This window comes from Hemiscyllium ocellatum, chromosome 12, assembly GCF_020745735.1.
Source record: "Hemiscyllium ocellatum isolate sHemOce1 chromosome 12, sHemOce1.pat.X.cur, whole genome shotgun sequence".
Lineage (NCBI taxonomy): Eukaryota > Metazoa > Chordata > Chondrichthyes > Orectolobiformes > Hemiscylliidae > Hemiscyllium > Hemiscyllium ocellatum.
Window position 1 is genome coordinate 34,902,156 of NC_083412.1, and position 22,459 is coordinate 34,924,614.

The following is a 22,459-nucleotide window of genomic DNA, read 5'->3' on the forward strand; positions in this document are numbered from 1 at the left end:
CAATCACATCTTATAAATAAATCTGTGATATTATGATGTCTAAGGATATTAATTGAATCAAGTTACCTTAAAAAAAAATTTGGATGCCAAAGTAAGTCCTTTAAGAGTATCATCTCCAAGCTCATTATTGCAATTGCTTTGTTTACTATGTACCTTTGTTTTTCACCGTGAAGGACAAAGTTAAGATTGCCTATGACTGACTGTAAGTACGTTATGCACAAACCTTTCACTGCTATGTCTAAACAGTGTGGATGGAGGACTGTGGTCGCAATCGCCTCTCCTCCCGGATTAGTTTGCCACATTCTAACTCAGTGGATAGCGTGGTTCCAGATGTAGAATAGGATGGGTACGTTTGCTTACATTGTGATCCATAAGAGAAACAAAAGGCCTTGCATGCAAAAAAAATGTAGAAATGCCTTTAATCACAAGAAATTGCAAATAAAAACAAAACTACAGAAAATTAAAAAACAAAAGTTAAAAAAAAGAATGACTTTATAACTCAAAATTGAAATAAATGACCAGACGTTATTTAAACAGACAATAATGCTCAGTGGTAAATACCGCACAAAGGTCACTTCTAAACAATTCAGTTAAAATGCAATATTGGAAGCTATGATTATGAAAATAAAGTCCAGAATGGAAACAACGTATAACAACTTATTTTTGATTAACTCAAAGAGATTTGGAAATGGCAGTTTGACTTTGTGGATCTAAGGGTCTGGATCTTTGTGGGTGGCACGGTGACACAGTGGTTAGCACTGCTGCTTTACAGCACCAGTGACCCGGGTTCAAATTCCTGCTTCAGGCGACTGACTATGTGGAGTTTGCACATTCTCTCTGTGTCTGCGCAGGTTTCCTCCGAGTGCTCCGGTTTCCCCCCACAGTCCAATGATGCGCAGGTTAGGTGAATTCGCCATGCTAGGTGTTAGGTGAAGGGGTAAATGTGGGGGAGTGGGTGGGTTGCGCTTCGGCGGGTTGGTGTGGACTTGTTGAGCGGAAGGGCCTGTTTCCACACTGTAAGTAATCTAATCTAATCTTTCAGGAGCAGGAATCATCAGTATCCTTCTAAAGCATCGCTAGTTCAGGATCTGAGTCTTGTCCAAATTAGCCTGGAAATCCTGAAGTTGTAGTCAGATACTCAAGGTTTCAACACAGGCTACATTGTGGACTCTCCCGGACCAAGCAACTCGCTGATATTAGTGAGAATGTTGAGGTTTTAAAGCTATGTTGTTCTTACTTAAAAAACGTTTTTCCAGAATTCTTTTAGCTACTACCTTCTCCCCTATGTGTATGTCTCAATCTTTAATTTCTTCTTTGTGAATCTTTCTTGAAGTGATTTTATTTTGTTGCCTTCAGGTTTCTGTTGGAGGCACTGTGATAACCCCTTAATGTGATTGACTGCTTGTAGAGTCTGATGTCTACCTCCATCTCGAAAGAGAGAGTCTGAGAGTCTCCAGCAACGAAAATTGAGATCAGTTACGAACCCCGGCACACTGATAGAGTTGGAACTGATTCTTGCAACACTTGGTGTTGTTGCAATATGCAGGTACAGTTTAAGACCATTTACTACTTTTACAGCACTGCGAGTTGGCAGAATGAAGTTGGCATGACTATCAGCTTGGGGAAATGCAAAATTGCATTGACTGTTGAGTACTTTTTGTTTGCTAAAGTCGGTCCTGAGGATTGTCTGAGAGCCTACACATTTTAAAACAAAATATGAAGAAGTTGTTACACATTAGTTGCAGTTAGAATGCACATTGGGTGCCATCTAAATTGCATTGCAACATGCAAAATGTGTATTACATAGTAAGTCATCCAATATTCATATTAGGCTGAAATTCTAGCTGATTGTAATGGCACTAACATTCTACTCAAAAGAAATTGGCTCATTTAATCATTTAAGAAAATGAAGGTTGTTTAGAACACTGGTCTCCACATTCTCCAACATTACCATTTGGTGCATATCATAAACATTTTAGTGCATATATTTGAATCATAAATTTCTGTGTACTGCCAAGCATATTAAATAAGCTAGATTTAGAAATAAGTTTAAAAACGGGATGAGAAAGAGTGAGATAAGGAAAGAAAGAGAAAGGTGGAAGATAAAGAAGATTCTGGCATTTATTTTCTGAAAAACCAATAAAAATATTAAGTATATTTTTATATTTGAAAAATGACCCATTTCTATGATCTCTGCAGGTAACAATGTGCTGGGCTCAAAACTGGTTACTTTGATTCCATTTAAACATCTGTTTCTAAGGCCATGTATGCAGGAGACAAATGAGGAAAGGCATCAATTGTGACATTGCATGTGGAAAAGAATCTTGTTTTCCGACAGTACTGCTCCTTAATTTTCAAAGAGAAACGTTATTATATTGTTAACAAAATTAAAATGAACACTCTCAAAACCTATGTTCCATTATCATAGATCACAATGCATAAATTGGCCTTTGCAGCTTTAAAAAAACCTTTCAAAAGTGAAGGTCGATTTATTTACTGAGTATAAAATGTAACCAGCCTGTCTTGTGACAGGATGATCCATTTCTATTCATTGAATTCTATGTGCAGCTTGTCTTAAACTCCTGCCCATCTCTTGGTAATGTGACAAATGTCACCCACTTGATCTCATGCACTTACTTGAATGGCAAGTATAAGCCAAAACTTGTATTTCAAAGCTGAAAATTACAGCCAATTCAAAATGTAAATATAACTAAAACATACATATATTAATTGAAAAATGAACAATTGACTTGTACATTAGGTACACAGCTAGAGATGTATTTTTGGCTCCAAAAATGAGTATGTTTTATACGTACTGGAGGAACACTGTCTCGTTTTTACTGTAGCAGTTGTATATGGTAGAAAAGACAAATAAAAGCTACTCTACTCCACTCTTTATAGGCTGTAATGAATAGAATTTGAAGTGATACCGCTGGCCGTTTACTGAGGAGGTAGTGATGGTTTCTGACAGAAGTCAAAGTCCTGGCATTAATCAACAAAAAAAAATCTACAAATAAATCCCGTGAATAGATTCTGTTAAGAAAACTCAAATTAATTTAATAATTTAAATTTTAATAATGTAAAATGATATATTCATCACATCAATGAAAATTATTCATATTGGTTTGTTGCCTTTTGCTGAAGAGAAACTATTTTAGCATAGCCTATTTTCTAAAATCCTGTTTCTAATCTAACAATTGGCATCTTTGTATTTTATATGAAAACACCTACCACAATCAAATTAAATATCTTTTTCTATTGTACCACCTCATATCTCATTATTAAAAAAACAAACTAAGCTACTTTCTATTAATTAGAACATCAGAATGGCACATGAAGGAAGTTGGAACAATTGCAAGTTAAGCTACATCAATGATTCTCAACTTTAATTTATGTGCATACTCCTTTTTCACATCTGATCTTATTGAGAATGATTTTAGCCTAATGCATAGATTACAGGTAAATAGTTTTCAGTCCTTTTCAGTTCCGTATTGCGAGATTCTTCCATCAAAGCCAGTTAGCTTTTGATTTTATGTGGTTATTTCCCTGTTTTGGTACTTTTCTGCCCTGTTTATATTGGAAAGTCACCAATGGTAGGAGCCAAACCTCTACTATCATACGATAGTTGTTTCTAATTACAGCTTTCACATTACATCATTCAACATACCTGTTCCACATCGTTGTTTCTTCTGGATTTATATACAAATTCACCAATGGCTACAAAGACTGAGAGAACAAGCCCTGCAGCAAGCACGATAAATATCCCTCCTATGTTTTCAACACCAAGGGCACTTGCTTCTTTGTTATCCTCTTCTGGGCAGCCATTCCCTCGCCACCATTTCTCTTTCATCATGTGCAACTTTCCTTCCTCTTGAAGCTGCAGGATGGCTATTGTGACTTTATCTCTGTATGGAGACCCTAAACCAGCAAAGTAAGAGTGGAATATCATGTAATTCAGAGGAATTATCAAGAAATTGTATTTCACAGTAGTTAGGACAATTATTATTAAACCTGTATGGCTAGTTTCTTCTCAAATTAGTCTCTTAAATATGGTATATTTATTATTGAATAAAAAAGTCTGGACTTTATGTCAATTTGTTCATTTTTTTCAATTTTCGCAACCTCTGTTAGAGCGATTGCTGTTGGATTCTCAACTGTTCCTAACTTACAAAGATGGTTTGAATTCATCACCTCCAGGTACAGTGCTTAAATTGAGCAGGGGCTACTGAACCAAGACAACTGGTAAATTTTGAAGCAGCAGCTCTGAAATTTCAGAAGAGAGAGAGACACATCAAGAGACAGACTGAAGGGAAACAGAATTTAATGCAAAAATGTAACACATCTAGGTTCATATCTCAAAGTGAAGGAAGCTTTGCTTTCGAGTCAATGGTCTGAATCTTCATATTTTTAAGGTAAGCTCAAGTTGCAATGAATGTTTTGATGGGTTTTTTGCTGTAAAGCCTAGCAGGTTTTCCCATCCTATCTTATCAAACTTGTGTCATTAATTATCTATCATGTTACTGCGGTGTCTCTCATGTTTGATTCCATCCCCATCCTACCCAGCATCATTGCCAAAAGAACTTGCACTCAATGGAAAGTGGCCTGGCATCCCGTGTGCCCAACACCATCTTTAAAAGTCAACAGTGCACCCAAACAGTCACTAACATTCTGAAGCTACCTTCCTCATTCACAGACAGAATAGGAGAGAGGGCAAAATAGCATTGTATTGTTCTCAGGGACCCAAGGTCCTGGTGGAAGGGGCAGAGCAAACGTCTACCCTTTTCCTGCAGACCTGGTGGAGGAAGCAGGACAAAAGGCTCGTTCTAGCCTTGTCTGAGGTCATCAATCAGGTCAATGCCATTTTCCAGAGGAACAGACAGTAATGCAAAAAGAAGATCAATGACCTTCTCCATTCCACCAGGCTAACTGTCTCACAGTCACTCTATCTCAGCTACTGCACCCATCTCCCACCACAAGTCATGCCACACTACCTTCACTGTTTTCTATCACATCTTCCCTCAACCCTTCTTCCCTCTTAACATTCCACATCAGTAATCCTGTGGGACGTCTGTGTTGCCTCCTTTGTCTGTTGGAACATCTCTCTAGCTTTCCCCCTCATGCACCAACACTAACAGCTGTGCCATCACTGTGATCACACTCATTTCCTCTTTTTCTCACAACAGGCAAAGACAGAAAAAACACAGTGCAGTGAGTACCTCTATGGGTGGAGGATGCCCAATGTCCATGTTCCCACTCTGCCAGGAGAAACTCCTTACAAGAAAAAATCAGAGCTGAAAATGTGTTGCTGGTTAAAGCACAGCAGGTCAGGCAGCATCCAAGGAACGGGAAATTCGACGTTTCGGGCTAGAGCCCTTCATCAGGAATGAGGAGAGTGTGCCAGGCAGGCTAAGATAAAAGGTAGGGAGGAGGGACTTGGGGGAGGGGCGATGGAGATGTGATAGGTGGAAGGAGGTCAAGGTGAGGGTGGTAGGCCGGAGTGGGGTGGGGGCGGAGAGGTCAGGAAGAGGATTGCAGGTTAGGAGGGCGGTGCTGAGTTCAAGGGAATCGACTGAGACAAGGTGGGGGGAGGGGAAATGAGGAAACTGGAGAAATCTGAGTTCATCCCTTGTGGTTGGAGGGTTCCCAGGCGGAAGATGAGGCGCTCTTCCGGAAGAGCGCCTCATCTTCTGCCTGGGAACCCTCCAACCACAAGGGATGAACTCAGATTTCTCCAGTTTCCTCATTTCCCCTCCCCCCACCTTGTCTCAGTCGATTCCCTTGAACTCAGCACCACCCTCCTAACCTGCAATCCTCCTCCTGACCTCTCCGCCCCCACCCCACTCCGGCCTATCACCCTCACCTTGACCTCCTTCCACCTATCACATCTCTATCGCCCCTCCCCCAAGTCCCTCCTCCCTACCTTTTATCTTAGCCTGCCTGGCACACTCTCCTCATTCCTGATGAAGGGCTCAGGCCCGAAACGTCGAATTTCCTGTTCCTTGGATGCTGCCTGACCTGCTGTGCTTTAACCACCAACACATTTTCAGCTCTGATCTCCAGCATCTGCAGACCTCACTTTTTACTACAAGAAAAAATCAGAGCCCTTCTTTGGGAGCCCTTCTGTAACATCCATATTCCACCAATGAGTAAGTACCAGTCTACATGCCACTGTCACTCTCCCATTAATCCCGGTGTCACTATCAATCATTATGTACCAGGCTGAGTCTTAGTATCAAAACAAGAGGAGGTTTGGTTCATCAGCTTGGAAAGGAGGTGTCCGAGGGGTGACCTTATTAAGGAAAGGTAAATCTTGGATATTACTTAAACAATGGAAGTAGAACATGAGAGGAAAGATTCAAAATTGTAAAAGATAAAGCTTCACATAGATGTCATAACAAGATGAATTTTCTTTACTCATGGGATGTGGGCATCACTGGCCAGATGAGCATTTAGTCCCCATCCCTAGTTATCCTTGAGAAGGTGATGGTGAGCTGCCTTCTTGAATTGCAATCCATTTGGTGGAAGTACACTCACAACGCTATTAAGAAGGGAGTTCCAGGATTTTGACCCAGTGACAATTGGGATGGTTTCCGGGAATGGTAATGGCAGCAAAATTCATGAAACCTTTTAAGGTACAGGTGCTGAAATTGAACACTTTGTACGGCCGAGCTAAGATGGTCCACCTGCTCCTTTTCATCCACACTTCTAAACTAATCAGAAGTCAGTTGCTCTGACTACCAGAGGTATTTGTAGTGGATTGTCTAAAACATTTGAAAGTCACAGCTGCTGGAAATGCCTCTGAAATATTATACAGATAGTTCTTCTATAACATGATGGTTGTGTTCTTTTGCAACCCCGCATTTTAGAAAAATTGCCCTTTAGAAACAGCGCTTAAATTGTTGGCGATGCAATCACATTACAGCCAACACGTTTTAAAAGTTTGCACTTTAGAAACGGTGTCCCCAATTTGTCAATTGCATTACAGTGAATTTGCAATAACGAAAAGCATGTTATAGCAGAATGTCCTGTATTTATAATAAGTACTCCATTGGTATGTTAATAAAAGCAGGATTCATTGTGGAAAAGAGAACTAATAGGATATTATCCAAGAATGTTGACAAACCAGTATGGGGTTGCAGTGTGTAATTGGAGCTTCATTGCAACTTTTAGATGAAATATAAAAGGAATAAACATTGTCAGAGATTTACAAAGACTCCATGAATAAATATATTCATTAAAAAATATATTTCATGTTTGAACTTTTGACAGCTTTTATAAAAAAATCTGCATTGTGAACTTAATGAAATTGTAATTAACCTTAAAATGTATGAAGAAAATGACCAAATGTTGTGACATTTTAAAGTGTCATATTAAGTTCTATGGATTCAGAATTTTCATTGTTCATTTGGTCATTTTGATATAGTTTTTCTCTTCGTATCACCAATGACACAAACAAGACAATATAAAGTTTTGATAAGCCAGCACGCAAAACCTTACAAAAATAAAATCAGTGTAGATTCACCTTGCAGTAAATCAGTGAAAATGAGATTGAGAAGCTGTAGTGGTACTGATACGTGTATCAGAAAAATTAGTGTGCAAGTACAGAGCGAAAGTGGAAAGTGTACACTTCCACTTAGACCTCTCCCTTTGGACTAAATGTTGGAAAATTGTGGGTGCATTTCCCATGCTATTCCTATTATTAAAATTAAATTAAAATTATTAAAATTAAACAGAATGGTCACAAAACTGGGGGGAGTACATCAATAAATTTTCTTACGATCCCAGTGGGTGATACTCAGCACATTTTGGAAACTGACAACAGATGGGAAAATATGTATGATTAAAAAAAAGTGAATGATTGATAGGGATCAATGCAACATTAACAAACTAGATCATTTCACACCAATGGAAAATAACAAATTTGTGCTTTGCATGAAATGAAAATAGGTTCTAATAGAGAGGCAGCTAAAACTGAAATGTAAATTTAACATGTTTAGGAGGGATAGTGAAAATGAATTGAGAAAGGATTTGAAATTTATTAAAAATGATATTTAGCTCTGACATCTGGGAATGACAGCTAGAAAAAAGAAAATTTAATAACTACGAGCTTGCAATGGACATGAAATTGATATGCAATTATTTGCACAAATGAAGAAAAGGTCAGTGTCAGAAAATAAAAGCAAGACTTATCGAACAATTTTAATATCCTAAACAATACTTTAAGAATGACATCTTCCAAAAGAGAATCTGCTTTGAAATGAACAGAGGAATTAAAAAGAGCATTGACACAATAGGTTCTGAGTTTGGAGAAAAATTAAACCTAATTTTGTGTTTGGCAGTAAATGAATAGGACAGATAAATAGGGAGATTCATAAGCAATTGTAATCACAACATATTAAATAAGAACATCAACAAATTGCATCTATATAGCACCTTTAGTAGCAGTAGTAGTAGTAGTTTCATGATGTTTCGCATGAACAAATTTAATACTGAGACACTAATAGGGATATTAGGATGGATGGCTGAAAATTTGAACAAAATTAAATTTTAATAGATGTATGTAGGGAGGAAAAGGGAAGAACGGAATTCAAGAGCTTTGAGTTTAGAAGCTGTAAGCATAGTTGCCAAAGAGGGAGTAATGAAAGTTTGGGTTGTAGCAGAGGCCAGAATTAGAAAAGTTGCTGAAATTTTGAATGGTTGCAATGCTGCAAGAAACTGCAGAGATAATGAGGGATGATTTGAAAGTAAGGATGAGAACTTTAAGATTGTACAATAGCCCTACTAGGAGCCAATGTAGGTCAGTGAACATGTTGAAGCAAGTTTATTCTTCATGGTTGAGACTTCCATTCCAATTTAGACCTTCAAGAACAGCTTGAAATGATATACCACCTTTCATTAATAAAACATTCCAAGCTGCTTCACAAGGGGTGGGGTTGGGGGAGAGATTATGAAATAAAGTTTGATATTGAGCCACATAGGGTAATATTAAAGCAGTTAACCAAGGTTACCTGCTTTGATAGTTAAGTCATCTAACATTTTAAGGAGTGTCTGAAAGATGAAAGGGAGAGAGAAGTAAAGTATTATACCTTAGAGTATAGTAATGCTCAGGAGGTCAGGATTAGATGAGCACAAGTACTTCAAATGTTCTTGCTGTTTTAACCATTCAGTGCTGCCTAATTTAATGCCACGGATGATATTTAACATTTGATTGGAAGGATGGATCTTTCTATTCTTTGGTCATATTTTGAGATTAATTTTCTGAAACCAAGAAATGAAGTTGCACAACTTACTAACACCTCCGCAACACATTAGTATACAATTTCTGTCTGTTATATGACAATGGCAAATAAGATAATAAATTTAGTTCCTAAACTTTTGAAATAAAATAGTTAGTGTTCAAATAGCAAACTGCACAAAATCGAATGCATGGAGGACCTGGAGCCCGAGAGCTGGCAGTTTAGAATTCGTTCTTCTCCTGAAGGGGAAGGAATCAGCTGGTTGGTGAATATATGTGGTTAACATCTAATCTATTCCTAAGATATAACATAGCATAGGAACTAGTATTAGGGTTAATAAAACACAAAAATAAGAAACAAATAACTAAATAAATGATACAAATTTCTAATTAAAAAGACTCATATGGATGACAGGACAGGTGATGTGTCATGGCTAGTCAGAGCTCTTGAATGTTAATGTGTTTCGGGACAAATACATTTGTAGTGAGTAAGTACAGCTTTAGTGGATTCAGTTGAGAGCTTGAGCTGGAGGCTGAATAGACTTTGCAACACTTCAAGTACAGGGAATGTTAACAAAATATTTTATATCAGGAGGTGGTCACATTCCTAAGGATAAGGCTTTCTGATTTGGCCAGTGGTCAGTGAAAAGAGGGTATGACTGTGAGTGAGGCAGGTGAGGGGAACCAGATGGCAGGTGTGCAGGAGCCTCAATGTTTGCAATTATCTAATAGGTTTGAGGTTTTCACAGTTTGTTTGGTTGGTTGAGAATGGGGCTACAGTATGGATTAGATTAGATTACTTACAGTGTGGAAACAGGCCCTTCGGCCCAACAAGTCCACACCGACCCGCCGAAGCGCAACCCACCCTTACCCCTACATTTACCCCATACCTAACACTACGGGCAATTTAGCATGGCGAATTCACCTGACCCGCACATCTTTGGACTGTGGGAGGAAACCGGAGCACCCGGAGGAAACCCACGCAAACACGGGGAGAACGTGCAAACTCCACACAGTCAGTCGCCTGAGGCGAGAATTGAACCCAGCTCTCTGGCGCTGTGAGGCAACAGTGCTAACCACTGTGCCACCGTGCCAACAAACTGAACACGATACAGGAAACTGTTCAGTAGGGCAAGCATAAGCAATATAGTGGTAGTAGGGGACAATATGATGAGGGAGATCATCATTATTCTGTGCTGCCAAGAGTGTTGGATCTGAAACAACTGCTCAGAACTGGACCAGAAATTGGAATAGGAAGGGGACGGTCCAGTTGCCATGGTCCAAGAAGGTACCAATGACAGACGATAAAGAAAGAGTTTGTGTTTAGATAGTACGACAAACATAACTGCAAAGATAACAGTCTCTGGATTGTTACTTCATATCAAAGGATAGTTAGGCATGCCAGCAAAATAGTAATATTGGAAGGGAAGGTCAGTAAAAGGAGGAAGGGACACAGGGAATAAATATAAGAATTTGTCAACAGTCAAGACCAGATGCTACAAAGATAATCAAAGACAAACTTAATAGCTCTACCTGAAGATGTAAAATGGTCATAACAAAGTAAACAAACTGATAATGCACGTTAAAAAAATGTTCTGACAGTTATTATTGAGACAATGCTGTATGATGACAAAGACACGGCCCTGAATGTTGCCTTATGATGACGTCCAAGAAGAATAGGGAGATAGGTAAAGGTGGAGGGTTAGCACTGTTAATAGCACGGATTGCCCTGGCTTAGGAAATCAAGATGTGGAATTAGTTTTGGTTGCGGTGAGGAATGGTAGAGGAAAGAAATCATTAGTAGGTATGGTTTACAGGCTCCCTGACAGTAACCACGTGTTACTATGAATAGAAATATTGGGTGCTGTTGATAAAGGGATGATGGTAATCAAGGATGATTTTAATATAAATGGAAATTAAATTCTCAGAAATACAATGGTTGCCTGGATGAGGAATTTACAGAACGCTTTCAAGTTTCTTAGAGCAGCATGTTCTGGAAACAAACGAAGAGCAAGTTATAGTAATACGACAGGATTAATTAGTGACCTTAGAGGAAAGGCATTCTTAGAGATCAGGAACCATGAAGAGATTGAATTTTGTACTCAGTTTGAAAGGGAGAAGAGGAGCTGAGAGTCCAGCATTTTAAATTTAAATGAGCTCAAGTATGCGGGCATGAAAGCTGAGCGAGCTGAACTGAGCTGGGGTATTTGGCTAGAGGATACTTCAACAGAGAACTAGAGGCAGACATTATGGGGATATTTCAGAATACTCAGAAAAAATATATTCCTGCTATAAGGAGACATTTGAAAGCCAACACATCCATGGTTAATCAAAGAAGTTAAGAAAAACATGAGACTCAAGGAAAATGAATGCAATTGCCAACAATGAATGACAGGTCAGATGATAGGACTGAATATAAAGAAGGGGGAAGTGGTGCTGAAGAGGGAGTGGTAACGTCACTGAACGGCTAATCCAGAATCTTATCCTAATGTTCTGTGAGTTCAAATCCCACTATGAATTCATTAAGATCTGGAATTAAAAGGGGATAGTGTCCCCACCTCTGAGACGCAGTATTCAAGTTCAAGTCCCAATGGATAAATGTTATGATGTGTCCAAACATGTTGATTAAAATAACAATGAAGAAGAACAGCAAATGACAAAATATTAAACAGGAGGAAGAAATTGGAGTATGTGAGGAAGCTAGCTAGAAATGTTGGTCTTTATGAATGAGAAAAAAAGTAAGTAAAGATGATGAACATGGGTGTTAATAATTGGAAAATAGAGACAAGTGTAAACCATTTAGCTCATCAGACTACCCTGCCATTCAATATGATCATTTCTGATTGAAAACCTTTTCTCTTCACAGTCACACAACCCTGTAGAAAACAACAAAATAGTGAATGCAGGAAACAAATATTTTGCTTCAGTTTTCACAATAGTAAATACAAAAATTATCCCAGTAATATCTAGAAATCTGGTGGTAGTAGAGGTTTTACTTGCCTAATACCTGAAATGAATGGATTGCCTTATGAGGACATAGACTAAGCCTGCAATCTCTGGAGGTTAGAAGAGTCAGGGGAGACTTAACTGAAATATATAGGATCTTGCAGGGACTTAATAGAATTCCTAAAGTTGGAAGCAGGCCATTGAGTCCTCACCAACCCTCTGAAGAATGGCCTATCCAGACCCACCCTGCTAACCTTTCTCAGTACCTTGTATTTCCTAAGGCTAATCCACCTAGCCTGCACATCCCTGGATATGATGGGCCATTTAGCACGGCCAATCCACCTACCCTGCACATCCCTGGATATGATGGGCCATTTAGCACAGCCAATCCACCTCGCCTGCACATCCCTGGATATGATGGGCCATTTAGCACGGCCAATCCACCTGCCCTGCACATCCCTGGATATGGTGGGCCATTTAGCACGGCCAATCCACCTACCCTTCACATCCTTGGATATGATGGGCCATTTAGCACGGCCAATCCACCTACCCTACACATCCCTGGATATGATGGGCCATTTAGCACGGCCAATCCACCTCACCTGCACATCCCTGGATATGATGGGCCATTTAGCACAGCCAATCCACCTACCCTGCACATCCCTGGATATGATGGGCCATTTAGCATGGCCAATCCATCTAGCCTGCACATCTTTGGACTGCAGAGGAAACCCATACAGACACAGGGAGAATGTGCAAAGTCTATACAGACGTTTGCCTGAGGTTGGAATCAAATTCCGGTCCCTGGTGCTGCGAGGCAGCAGTGTTAACCAAAGAGCCACCATGCTGCCCCACTGGGTAAAGGTGGAATGGATGTCTCCCCAGAATCAAGAACTAAATGTCACCATTAATAAATAACTGGTGCCCCCTCCCCTCACCTTCCCCACCTGTGAAGGTGTAATTTTGTGATTGGTAATTTGGTGTTTATTCTGAGGCCCAGCTTTTTACAATTTATATTAATGACTTAGATAAGGGGAGAAAAGGCATGGAAACTAAATTTGTAGATGACACAAATCTAGATAGGAAAGTATGTTGTTAAGAGGATATATACAGGTTCAGATAAATAGGGACAAGTTAAGTGAGTGGGCAAAAAATCCATCACATGGAGTGTAATGTGGAAAAGCACAAAGTTGATCAGTTTCACAGAAAGAAATAAAAGCTCGTAGCATCACATAAATGATGAGAACAACTGCATAATTCCAAGGTGCAAAGCAATCTAGGTGTTCGAATGTATGTGTCACATATAGTGTGCATATGGATACAGCAAGTAGTTAAGAAAGCTAATGGAATCTTTTCCTTTGAGATAAGTTAAATAGAAAAAGGAATGTTATGCTTCAGTTATACAGGGTATTGATGAGACCACATTTACAATCATGTGCAGCTTTAGCAAATTTGTTGAATGTAAATGTATTGTAAGTGGTTCAGCAGAGGTTTACTAAATTGATATTTTGAATGAATGGGCTGTCTTATGAGGAGGGATTGGATAGATTGGGCTTGTTTCCCCCGGAGTTTAAAAGAAGGAGGGTTCACTTGATTGAGGTGAATAGGATCCCAACAAGGTAGATGTGGAAAGGCTATTTCCTCTCATTGGTCAGTCCAGAACCAGGAACTCTGTTTAAAATTTGGGGTCATCCTTTACAGATAGACATGAGGAGAATTTTTTTTCTCTCGTGGGATATATGACTTTGAAACTCCCTGTGTCAGAAGGCAGTGGAGGTGATGGCACTGAACATTTTTAAAGCATAGGTGACAAATTTCTGTTAGGCAAGGGAGGCAAAGGTTATTGGAGATAAGTGAGAATGTGGGATTCAAAACTAAAACAGATCAGCTATGATCTTATTGAGTGGTGGTACAAGGTCAAGGAGCTTAACAGCCTGCTTCAACTCTTAACTTAATTTTTTTTAAATTAAAACAACTTAGCAATTGCTACTACTACAACTCTATTTCAACTCCTTGCTGTTTTTATTGAGCAACTGGACATGGTAATGCCTTTCATAAAATGTAATATGTATGACAGAAGACTTAAGTGAATTATGTAATTAAACTCCATTTTCACTTGTAATTATAACTGAAATTTCAATAGCTGTGCCACAGTGAACCCTTGGAAATTAATGCTTTTAATCCATCCATTTATTATTAAAATCATATAAAGTGAAGACTGCGCACAAAGGGATTATTCTACCGGGAAAAAATAATTATTACTCGCAAACAAATCAGAGTGATTTGACCTTAAGGAAAATTGGAGTTGTAGCAATGTGGATTTATTTTCCAACAAGGGCTGAAACAGAAGGTTCAATTAAATTAGTCAAAAGATTGACAATTAAATACATATCTTTAGATGTGGACGCGGTTCTGTAGTAATTAGTAGGATGAAAAACAGTGTGTTCATTTGCAAAATCATTCAATTTTACTGCATACTTCATACAATGTTTATAGTCAAAGCAAAGTATTAATAAACATGATGGTTTCAAAATTAAATTCCAAAGAGAAATAGAAAATGATTGAGTAACCATCAGTGGGAGCACCATCAGTGCCAAAGGATGGGATTTAAAGCCTGCCTTGGAGTTGTTGAATGTGGCTATTTAATCAGGTGGAAGGGGGATGGAGGAACCCACACATTCCTATGCTCCTCTGTTTATTTTGTGTGGGAAAGTCCCAGGCACATTGAAGCACCAGCAGTGACCCATCACTGCAGACCTTGAAGAGCTGCTAATCCACTGACTGCTCAGAAGCTGTTGGAGATCAGATCGTCACCTCCTCTGCATAAAGACCATCAACAGATGGCAGGTAGCTGCCAGATAGGCATTTAATCTGAAATGATTGCAGTGTGTTGGCCACTAGCATCCTGGTCAGTGGATGAAGCAACCGTCATAGCCATTAAATTCAGCTCAATAATTTATAAGATGGATCTTATTGGCCAAAAAGAGCAGAATCTGTTGATGAATGTTAATCCAATGTTAATACACTATGGAGAGTCCTAATCCAAAAGCAATGTTGTCTTCATTCAGCCTAGATCATCAACTTAAAATACCTATGAGGACAGTACAGAACAAGTCAGCATATTATATATCTTACAATGGGACTGTGCGATAAATACAAAGCAAAGATTTTGTGATTAAAATAGTGATGACTCTCCAACCCTTTAGTTAACTGCAGAAATTGGACCATTAGAGTGAACATTGATTCCCCTTTATTGGAATACTACCATCTTACCAACAATTATGAATGGCGAAGAGGCATGGCACTGGAAAGAAGACTGCAAAGAAGAATCCAAAACTTTGAGCTTTTTTTGTTCAATTAATCTTTGGAGAATCATATCGAGGAAGTCAAAGTTCGAAATTGAAAAGTAAAAGCAGAAGTTGGACAAAAATGGGGGTTGGGTAGTTTTTTTTTGAGATTGTTGTACAAACACTGACTGGAACATAAATTGATGATTCTAGTTACTCAAGACAGTTATCAATGTATTGTAAGAGTTATCGCAAACCATGGGACATGTAACACAGAGTGCAAGGAGACTTCAGCAGTGGAAATTAATTCATCATGAAGGAGCTACATTCCATTGCATAGAGCAACAGGACAGCTGAGGCAAAATATATTTCTGGTTTAAAAGAAAAAGCACAATTTAGGAAGGCTTTTTGCATTATTTAAATGAAATTTGGCCCCTTCTGCTTATTTATAGGGAGAGGCTAAACAAACTGGGGCTGTTTTCCCTGGAGCATTGGTGTTGAATGGTGACCTTAGATGTTTATCATGAAGGGCACGGATAAGGTAAGTAGATGGGGTCTTTTCCCAGGAGTGGGGTGAGTCCAGAACTAGAGGGCATAGGTTTAAGTAAGAGAGGAAATATTTAAAAGGAGCCTAAGGGGCAACCTTTTCAAGCAGAGGATGGTGTATGCATGGAATGAGCTGCTGGAGGAAGTTATGGAGGCTGGTACAATTAGAACATTTAAAAGACATCTGGATAGGTATATGAACAGGAAGGGTTTAGAGGAATATGGACCAAGTACTGGCAAATGGGGCTAGATTAACTTAAGATATCTGATCAGCATGGATGAGTTGGACTGAAGGGCCTGTTTCCATACCATACATCTCTATATCTGTTGCGCTATATCTCTTGCCTAAAATATTGCACTCTTCCCAAAACTAGATAACAGTCAGATACTTGATATCCAACAATACTGTTCACAAAAAGCCAGACATCTTATCCAAATAGTGAAATTTCTGACCTATACTTAGAACCAGATGACAATTAAAAGTTTAAATTACTGTTATACCTATTGGAGTTCCAACACCATAACCCTTTGAGTCAATGAGGCCACCAATCTGGGTCAGGTTGCAGTTCCGCTGAGTAACATATTCAATACTGGTTGACTCCATTAGAAGAGCATAATCAGTGGTGAGAACACGTTGAATCCCTTCCTCATTGTTCTTCAGTAAAGCTGTCTGCTTCCGACTGTTCATGAATGCCCACATTTTCTCATATGTTGAAATCTTTGATTTCTGCAAAATTCAAAGGACACTGTGTGTGAGGTATGACTATAGGATGGAGAAAAGTAGCCAAGCTTAATTTTTCAGCCCAATTAGGGTGTCATTTTTAATCAAAAGATACTGAAACTCTACGCTATTTCAACAATATATCTCAACCAAACATCAAACATATGGGTATGTTGGGCTCTAAATAACTCAGGGAGAAAGTGAGGACTGCAGATGCTGGAGATCATCCCTATGCAGAATCCTCTCTTCCCATCCCACTTATAGAGTCATAGAGATGTACAGCGCAGAAACAGACCCTTTGGTCCAACCCATCCATGCCGATCAGATATCCCAACCCAATTTAGTCCCACCTGCCAGCACCCGGCCCATATCCCTCCAAACCCTTCCTATTTGTGTACTTCATAACCTTCTTCCTCCATTCTATCACCTCCTTACTGTACAACACCTGAAACATTGATTCTCCTGCTCCTTGGATGCTGCCTGGCCTGCTGCTCTTTACCAGCAACACATTTTCAGCCCTAAATAACTCAAACAGTTAAGACATAAACATATGATTTAGGAGCAGGAGTAGGATATTTGCTGCCTTCAGCTATTTGATAAGATCATGGCTGATCTGATTCTAACTTCAAAGCTTTCTGTCTACCAACACTCAAAATACATGGGTGGCAGATGAATTCACCCCTGGAAGTACCCAAAATGTCTGCAACAAAATTCAATCATGGGGACAACCAGTTGAAGAAAAGCCTGAAAATAAAACTGTCAGAATCTGAGTAGTTATCCTACAATCATAGGCTGGTTCTCACTATGAGCCTGCCAGAACCAAATGCAGCAGAGGAGTGGTCTTTGATTGGGGAGCAGTGAATGGCTTCTGGAGTAGGAAGCAAAGCTGGTGGGGGGGAGGTGGTGGTGAGGTGGGGGGTGAGGTGCAGTAACGCCAGGACTGTTGGCTGGGAGGCATGGGTGATCCAGGCTGGTGAGATTTGGGCTCAGGGCACAGCCTGGAGTTTTAAGACTGCAAAGATGGAGGAGGGGCTTCAAAATGAAGAGAAGGGGTGTTGTGCAGTAAAGAGGTGATAGAATGGAGGAAGAGGGTTATGAAGTACACAAATAGGAAGGGTTTGGAGGGATACGGACCAGGTGCTGGCAGGTGGGATTAGATTGGGTTGGGATATCTGGTCGGCATGGATGGGTTGGACCGAAGGGTCTGTTTCTGTACTGTACATCTCTATGACTCTATAAGTGGGATGGGGAGAGAGGATTCTGCATAGGGAAGCCAGGAGTGAATAAGGGGTCAGAGTCTGCAAAGGAGAAGGGCTGTTGAAAGTTACCCCTTAGGTCCTTTTTACAGCTTTCCCCCTCACCTTAAACCTATGCCCTCTAGTTTTGGACTTTGCAATCCTGGGGGAAAGACTTTGGCTATTCACTTTGTCGATGCTCCTCATGATTTTATACACTTCTATAAGGTCACCCCAGACTCCGACACTGCAGGGAAAATAGCCCCAGTCTATGTTCACTTTGGCCCCTTTCTTCTTTTTGTAAATATTTAAAGGAGTTCTTGCTATCCATCTCATTATGTGCAAATTTTCCGTCTTTTTTTGGTAATCTTTTGTTGGTTTTAAAAAATCTTCTCCAGCCACTGACTTACTATTAATCTTTGTCACAAATGTAGATTTTTTTTCTTTAATTCGATGCCTTCCTTAACTTCCCTGGCTAACCATGGTTTGTTTATCCCCTTCCTAGAATCCTTCTTTCTCACTGTGATATATCTTGTGGTGAGCCATGATAAAGGCCTTTGCCCAAAATGTCGCTTTTCCTGCTTCTCAGTTTCTGCCTGACCTGCTGCGCTTTTCCAGCACCACACTATTGACTCTAATCTCCACATCTGCAGTCCTCACTTTTGCCTATTTTCTTAAATGTCTGCCATTATTCCTCATTGTAGCCTAAGCTGCTAAACTCTTTTCCCAGTTCCCGCTAGCTTTGCAATTAACCTTTTTAAGTTTAGCACAGCTATTTTTGATCTACATTTCACCCCTCAAACTAAATGCTAAATCTTACCATGCTATTGTCATTGTTTTCTAGGAGGTCTTTTACTCTGACATAATTTATTAAACCTGCCTCATTACACATTACCGGATCCCTGATTGGATAAGCAACATATTGTTCTGGCAACCTGTCCAGAATACACTCTATGAATTATTCCTTGTGGCTATGTCTGCCAATTTCACTTTCCCAATCTACAGAAAGATTAAAGTCACTATGATTAACATATTGCCTTTTGTTGCATGCCCTCATTGTTCTCTTGATTTATTCTCCATCCTACTGTATAGCTATGATTAGGGGGGGCCTGTAGAATCCTCCTACCAGTATCTTCTTTCCCTTGTTATTTCTTGCCTCCATCCATGGATTCTACATCTACTGATCTAAGATCATTTCTTGCTACCAGACTTAACTTCATCGCATACAAACAAAGTGGGCGGCACGGTGGCACAGTGGTTAGCACTGCTGCCTCACAGCGCCAGAGACCCGGGTTCAATTCCCGCCTCAGGCGACTGATTGTGTGGAGTTTGCACATTCCCCCCGTGTCTGTGTGGGTTTCCTCTGGGTGCTCTGGTTTCCTCCCACAGTCCAAAGATGTGCAGGTCAGGTGAATTGGCCATGCTAAATTGCCCTTAGTGTTAGGTAAAGGGGTAAATGTAGGGGAATGGGTGGGTTACGCTTCGGCGGGTCGGTGTGGACTTGTTGGGCCGAAGGGCCTGTTTCCATACTGTAAGTAATCTAATCTAAAGCTGCCCATTAACCATTCTTTCATGCCTGTCCTTTTGAAAAGTTACCTATTTAGTTCCCAACTTTGAACTCCTTGTAGTCATGCCTCAATAATGGTTGTAAGTTCATGCTCATTAACCTCTGTTTGCATTGTTAATTCATTTATTTTGTTCTGAATCCTGCTTGAATACAGTACAATGTTTAAAAGACACTTGGCTAATACATAAACAGGAACGGTTTGGAGGGTTATGGGTCAGGAGCAGGTAGATGAGAGTATTTAGTTTGGGATTATGGTCGGCATGGACTGATTGGACTGAAGGATTTGTCTAATTTTGCTTTACTATCATTTTTCCCCCTTTGCTATGTTCCTATGTTTGTAGACTTTGACCTGCTCACACTGATTCACATTGTTGTTACCCAAGAAGCTGAGCTATAATGCTGCTATATATTTTTGCTTTGCAAACCAACATTTTCCTTTCTCCTACCCTCTCCACCTCAGTTAGTTTAAAGCCCTCTTTTCACCCAAGTTATTTGATTCACAGGGACACTGGCTCTAGCACAGTTCAAATGAAGACCATATCAGCAGAACAGCTCCCTTCTACCCCAGTCCATGATGGGCTGTATGGCTTCTTTCTGCACCATGATGTCCCTACAGCATTCTGGCTGACCTACCAGTAATCTCCAAACAGGTTGCATTAGACCAGCATGACAGACTTAATCTCCTATCCAATAATACAGATTCTCAGATTTTGAGAGGAGCAAGCATCTTATTGAGTGTGACAAACCCTCTGGAGTTGAACCAGACAAGTACCTTGACTGACTTAGGCACTACCTCCTGACCTACTGTACTCCCCCTCCATCCACCAGGGACTGCTCTCTTTTGAATTTCACACATCAATTGTATTTGCATAAACTGCTGGGACATGCTGCAGTTGTGATCTTGACGTAGTGCGGTGTCGAATAGCAACAAGTCCACTCCATTGATTGGTCAGTGTTCCCACCCTTTCCACCTGCACTAAAAAGCAACGCAAGCCTCATGGTTTGACAACACTGAAACCTCAACGAGCCATGTGATGCTTCCTGTGTATATATACACGAGACGCCAGTTTGTCTCTGCGTAGAAAGTGACCTGGCAGATGGTCCCCTGAATTCCAAAGTAAAAGATGTTGAAGGGCTGAAGTGTTCTGTGTATGTTTGTTCTGGAGAAGCCATGATGATGGAGGGAAGACTGGTGGTTTACTGAAGCCAACCTCGATGGACAAAGGATTAAGGAGGTTAGTGTCCACAGAGTGTATACTGACACTGTTGTGAAGAAGCAAGTGGATGATGCTAGAATAAGCATTTGGCGATCTGCAGTTGCCAGGTATCGGCTTGATTTACCCATGAGGAATTTTGGCAATCTAGTTTCTCAGGGAAGGAGAGGAGAATTGGAAATAAGATGTGTTGTGGTTTTAAGGAGAAGGAGATGCAAGGATGTAAGGTAGTTGCTGCACAATGGTGCGATTCCAAAGTTGATTTGGATCTCAAGGAGAAGCTAGCATTTCTTCTTGATGTTGAGATTTTGATTGTTTTCATTCTCTCCATATTTGAGGGAAAGTCTTAACCCATAGGATTGAATGGACAATTAAACCCAATCATATCACTCATGCTAGTGTTATCTTGAAATATAACATATTACAACAGGGTTACAATGTAGGCAGGAAGGAACCGAAGAATGGACTTAGGAGATCTAGAAGGGGCATGAAAAAGCTTTGGCAGGTAGGATTAAAGAAAACCCCAAAGCATTCTTCACTTACTTGAAGAACAAGAGGACAACCAGAATGAGGGTAGGGCCAATCAGGGATAGTGGAGAGAACTTGCAGCTGGAGTTGGCAGAAGTCGGGGAGGTCCTTAATGAATACTATGCTTTAGTATTCACTGCTGAGAGGGAACTTTACGTTTCTGAGAACAGCGTGAAACAGACTGATGTGCTAGAACAGGTTGATGTTAGGAAGGAGAATGTGCAGAAAAATTTGAAAAATGTAAGGATAGATAAATCCCCTGAGGCAGATGGGGTATAAGCTAGATTACTACTGGAAGTGAAGGAAGGGATTGCTGTACCTTTTGCAATGATCTTTGCGTCCTCACTGTCCACTAAAGTAGTACCAGATGATTGGAGGATGACAAATGTTATTCCCTTACCCAAGAAAAGGGAATAGGGATGGCCCTCGGAATTACAGACGAGTCAGTCTTATATCAGTGGTGGGCAAAGTATTGGAGAGGATTCTGAGGGACAGGATTTATTATTACTTGGAAAACCATAGATTAGAGATAGTCCATATGGTTTTGTGAGGGGCAGTTCATGCCTCAAAAACCTGATTGAATTATTTCAGGATGTGACAAACACAGTGATAAAGGTAGGGCAGTGGATATGGCGTACATGGATTTTAGCAAGGCATTTGATAAGGTTCCCGATGGTAGGCTCATTCAGAAAATAAGGCAACATGGGATACAGGGAATCCTGTCTGTTACAGAATTGGCTGCCCAATAGAAAACAGAGTGTGGTAGTTGATGGAAACTTGGTGACCAGTGGTGTTCTGCAAGATGCAATTCTGGGACCTCTGCTTTTTGTGATTTTAATCAATAAATGACTTGGATGAGGAAGTGGAAGGGTGGGTGAGTAAGGTTGCTGATGACACGAAAGTTGGTGGAGTTGTGGATAGTATGGAGGGCTATTGAAGGTTGCAACGGGACATTGACAGGATATAGAACTGGGCTGATATGTGGCAGATGGAGTTCAACCTGGAAAAGTGTGAGGTCATTCACTTTGGAAGGTCAAATTTGATTGCAGGATACAGGGTTAAATTGGATTCTTGGCAGTGTGGAGGAACAGAGGAATCTTGGGGTCCATGTCCTTACATCCCTCAAAGTTGCCACCCAGCTTGATAGGGTTGTTAAGAAGGTGTATGGTGCGTTAGCTTT

General features: G+C 40.1%; 1 protein-coding gene across 1 annotated transcript in view; it reads right to left on the reverse strand.

The window, feature by feature from the left end:
• Positions 1-238: 238 nt before the first annotated feature.
• Positions 239-22,459, reverse strand: part of LOC132820725 (glutamate receptor ionotropic, kainate 1) — a 116,433-nt gene continuing 94,212 nt past the window's right edge. Inside the window, exons 13-15 of the mRNA XM_060832992.1 lie at positions 16,516-16,741; positions 3,668-3,918; positions 239-388 (exon numbers count right to left, since the gene is read on the reverse strand). Of these exons, the coding sequence (XP_060688975.1) occupies positions 239-388; positions 3,668-3,918; positions 16,516-16,741 (627 nt within the window). The remainder of the gene's footprint in view (positions 389-3,667; positions 3,919-16,515; positions 16,742-22,459) is intronic.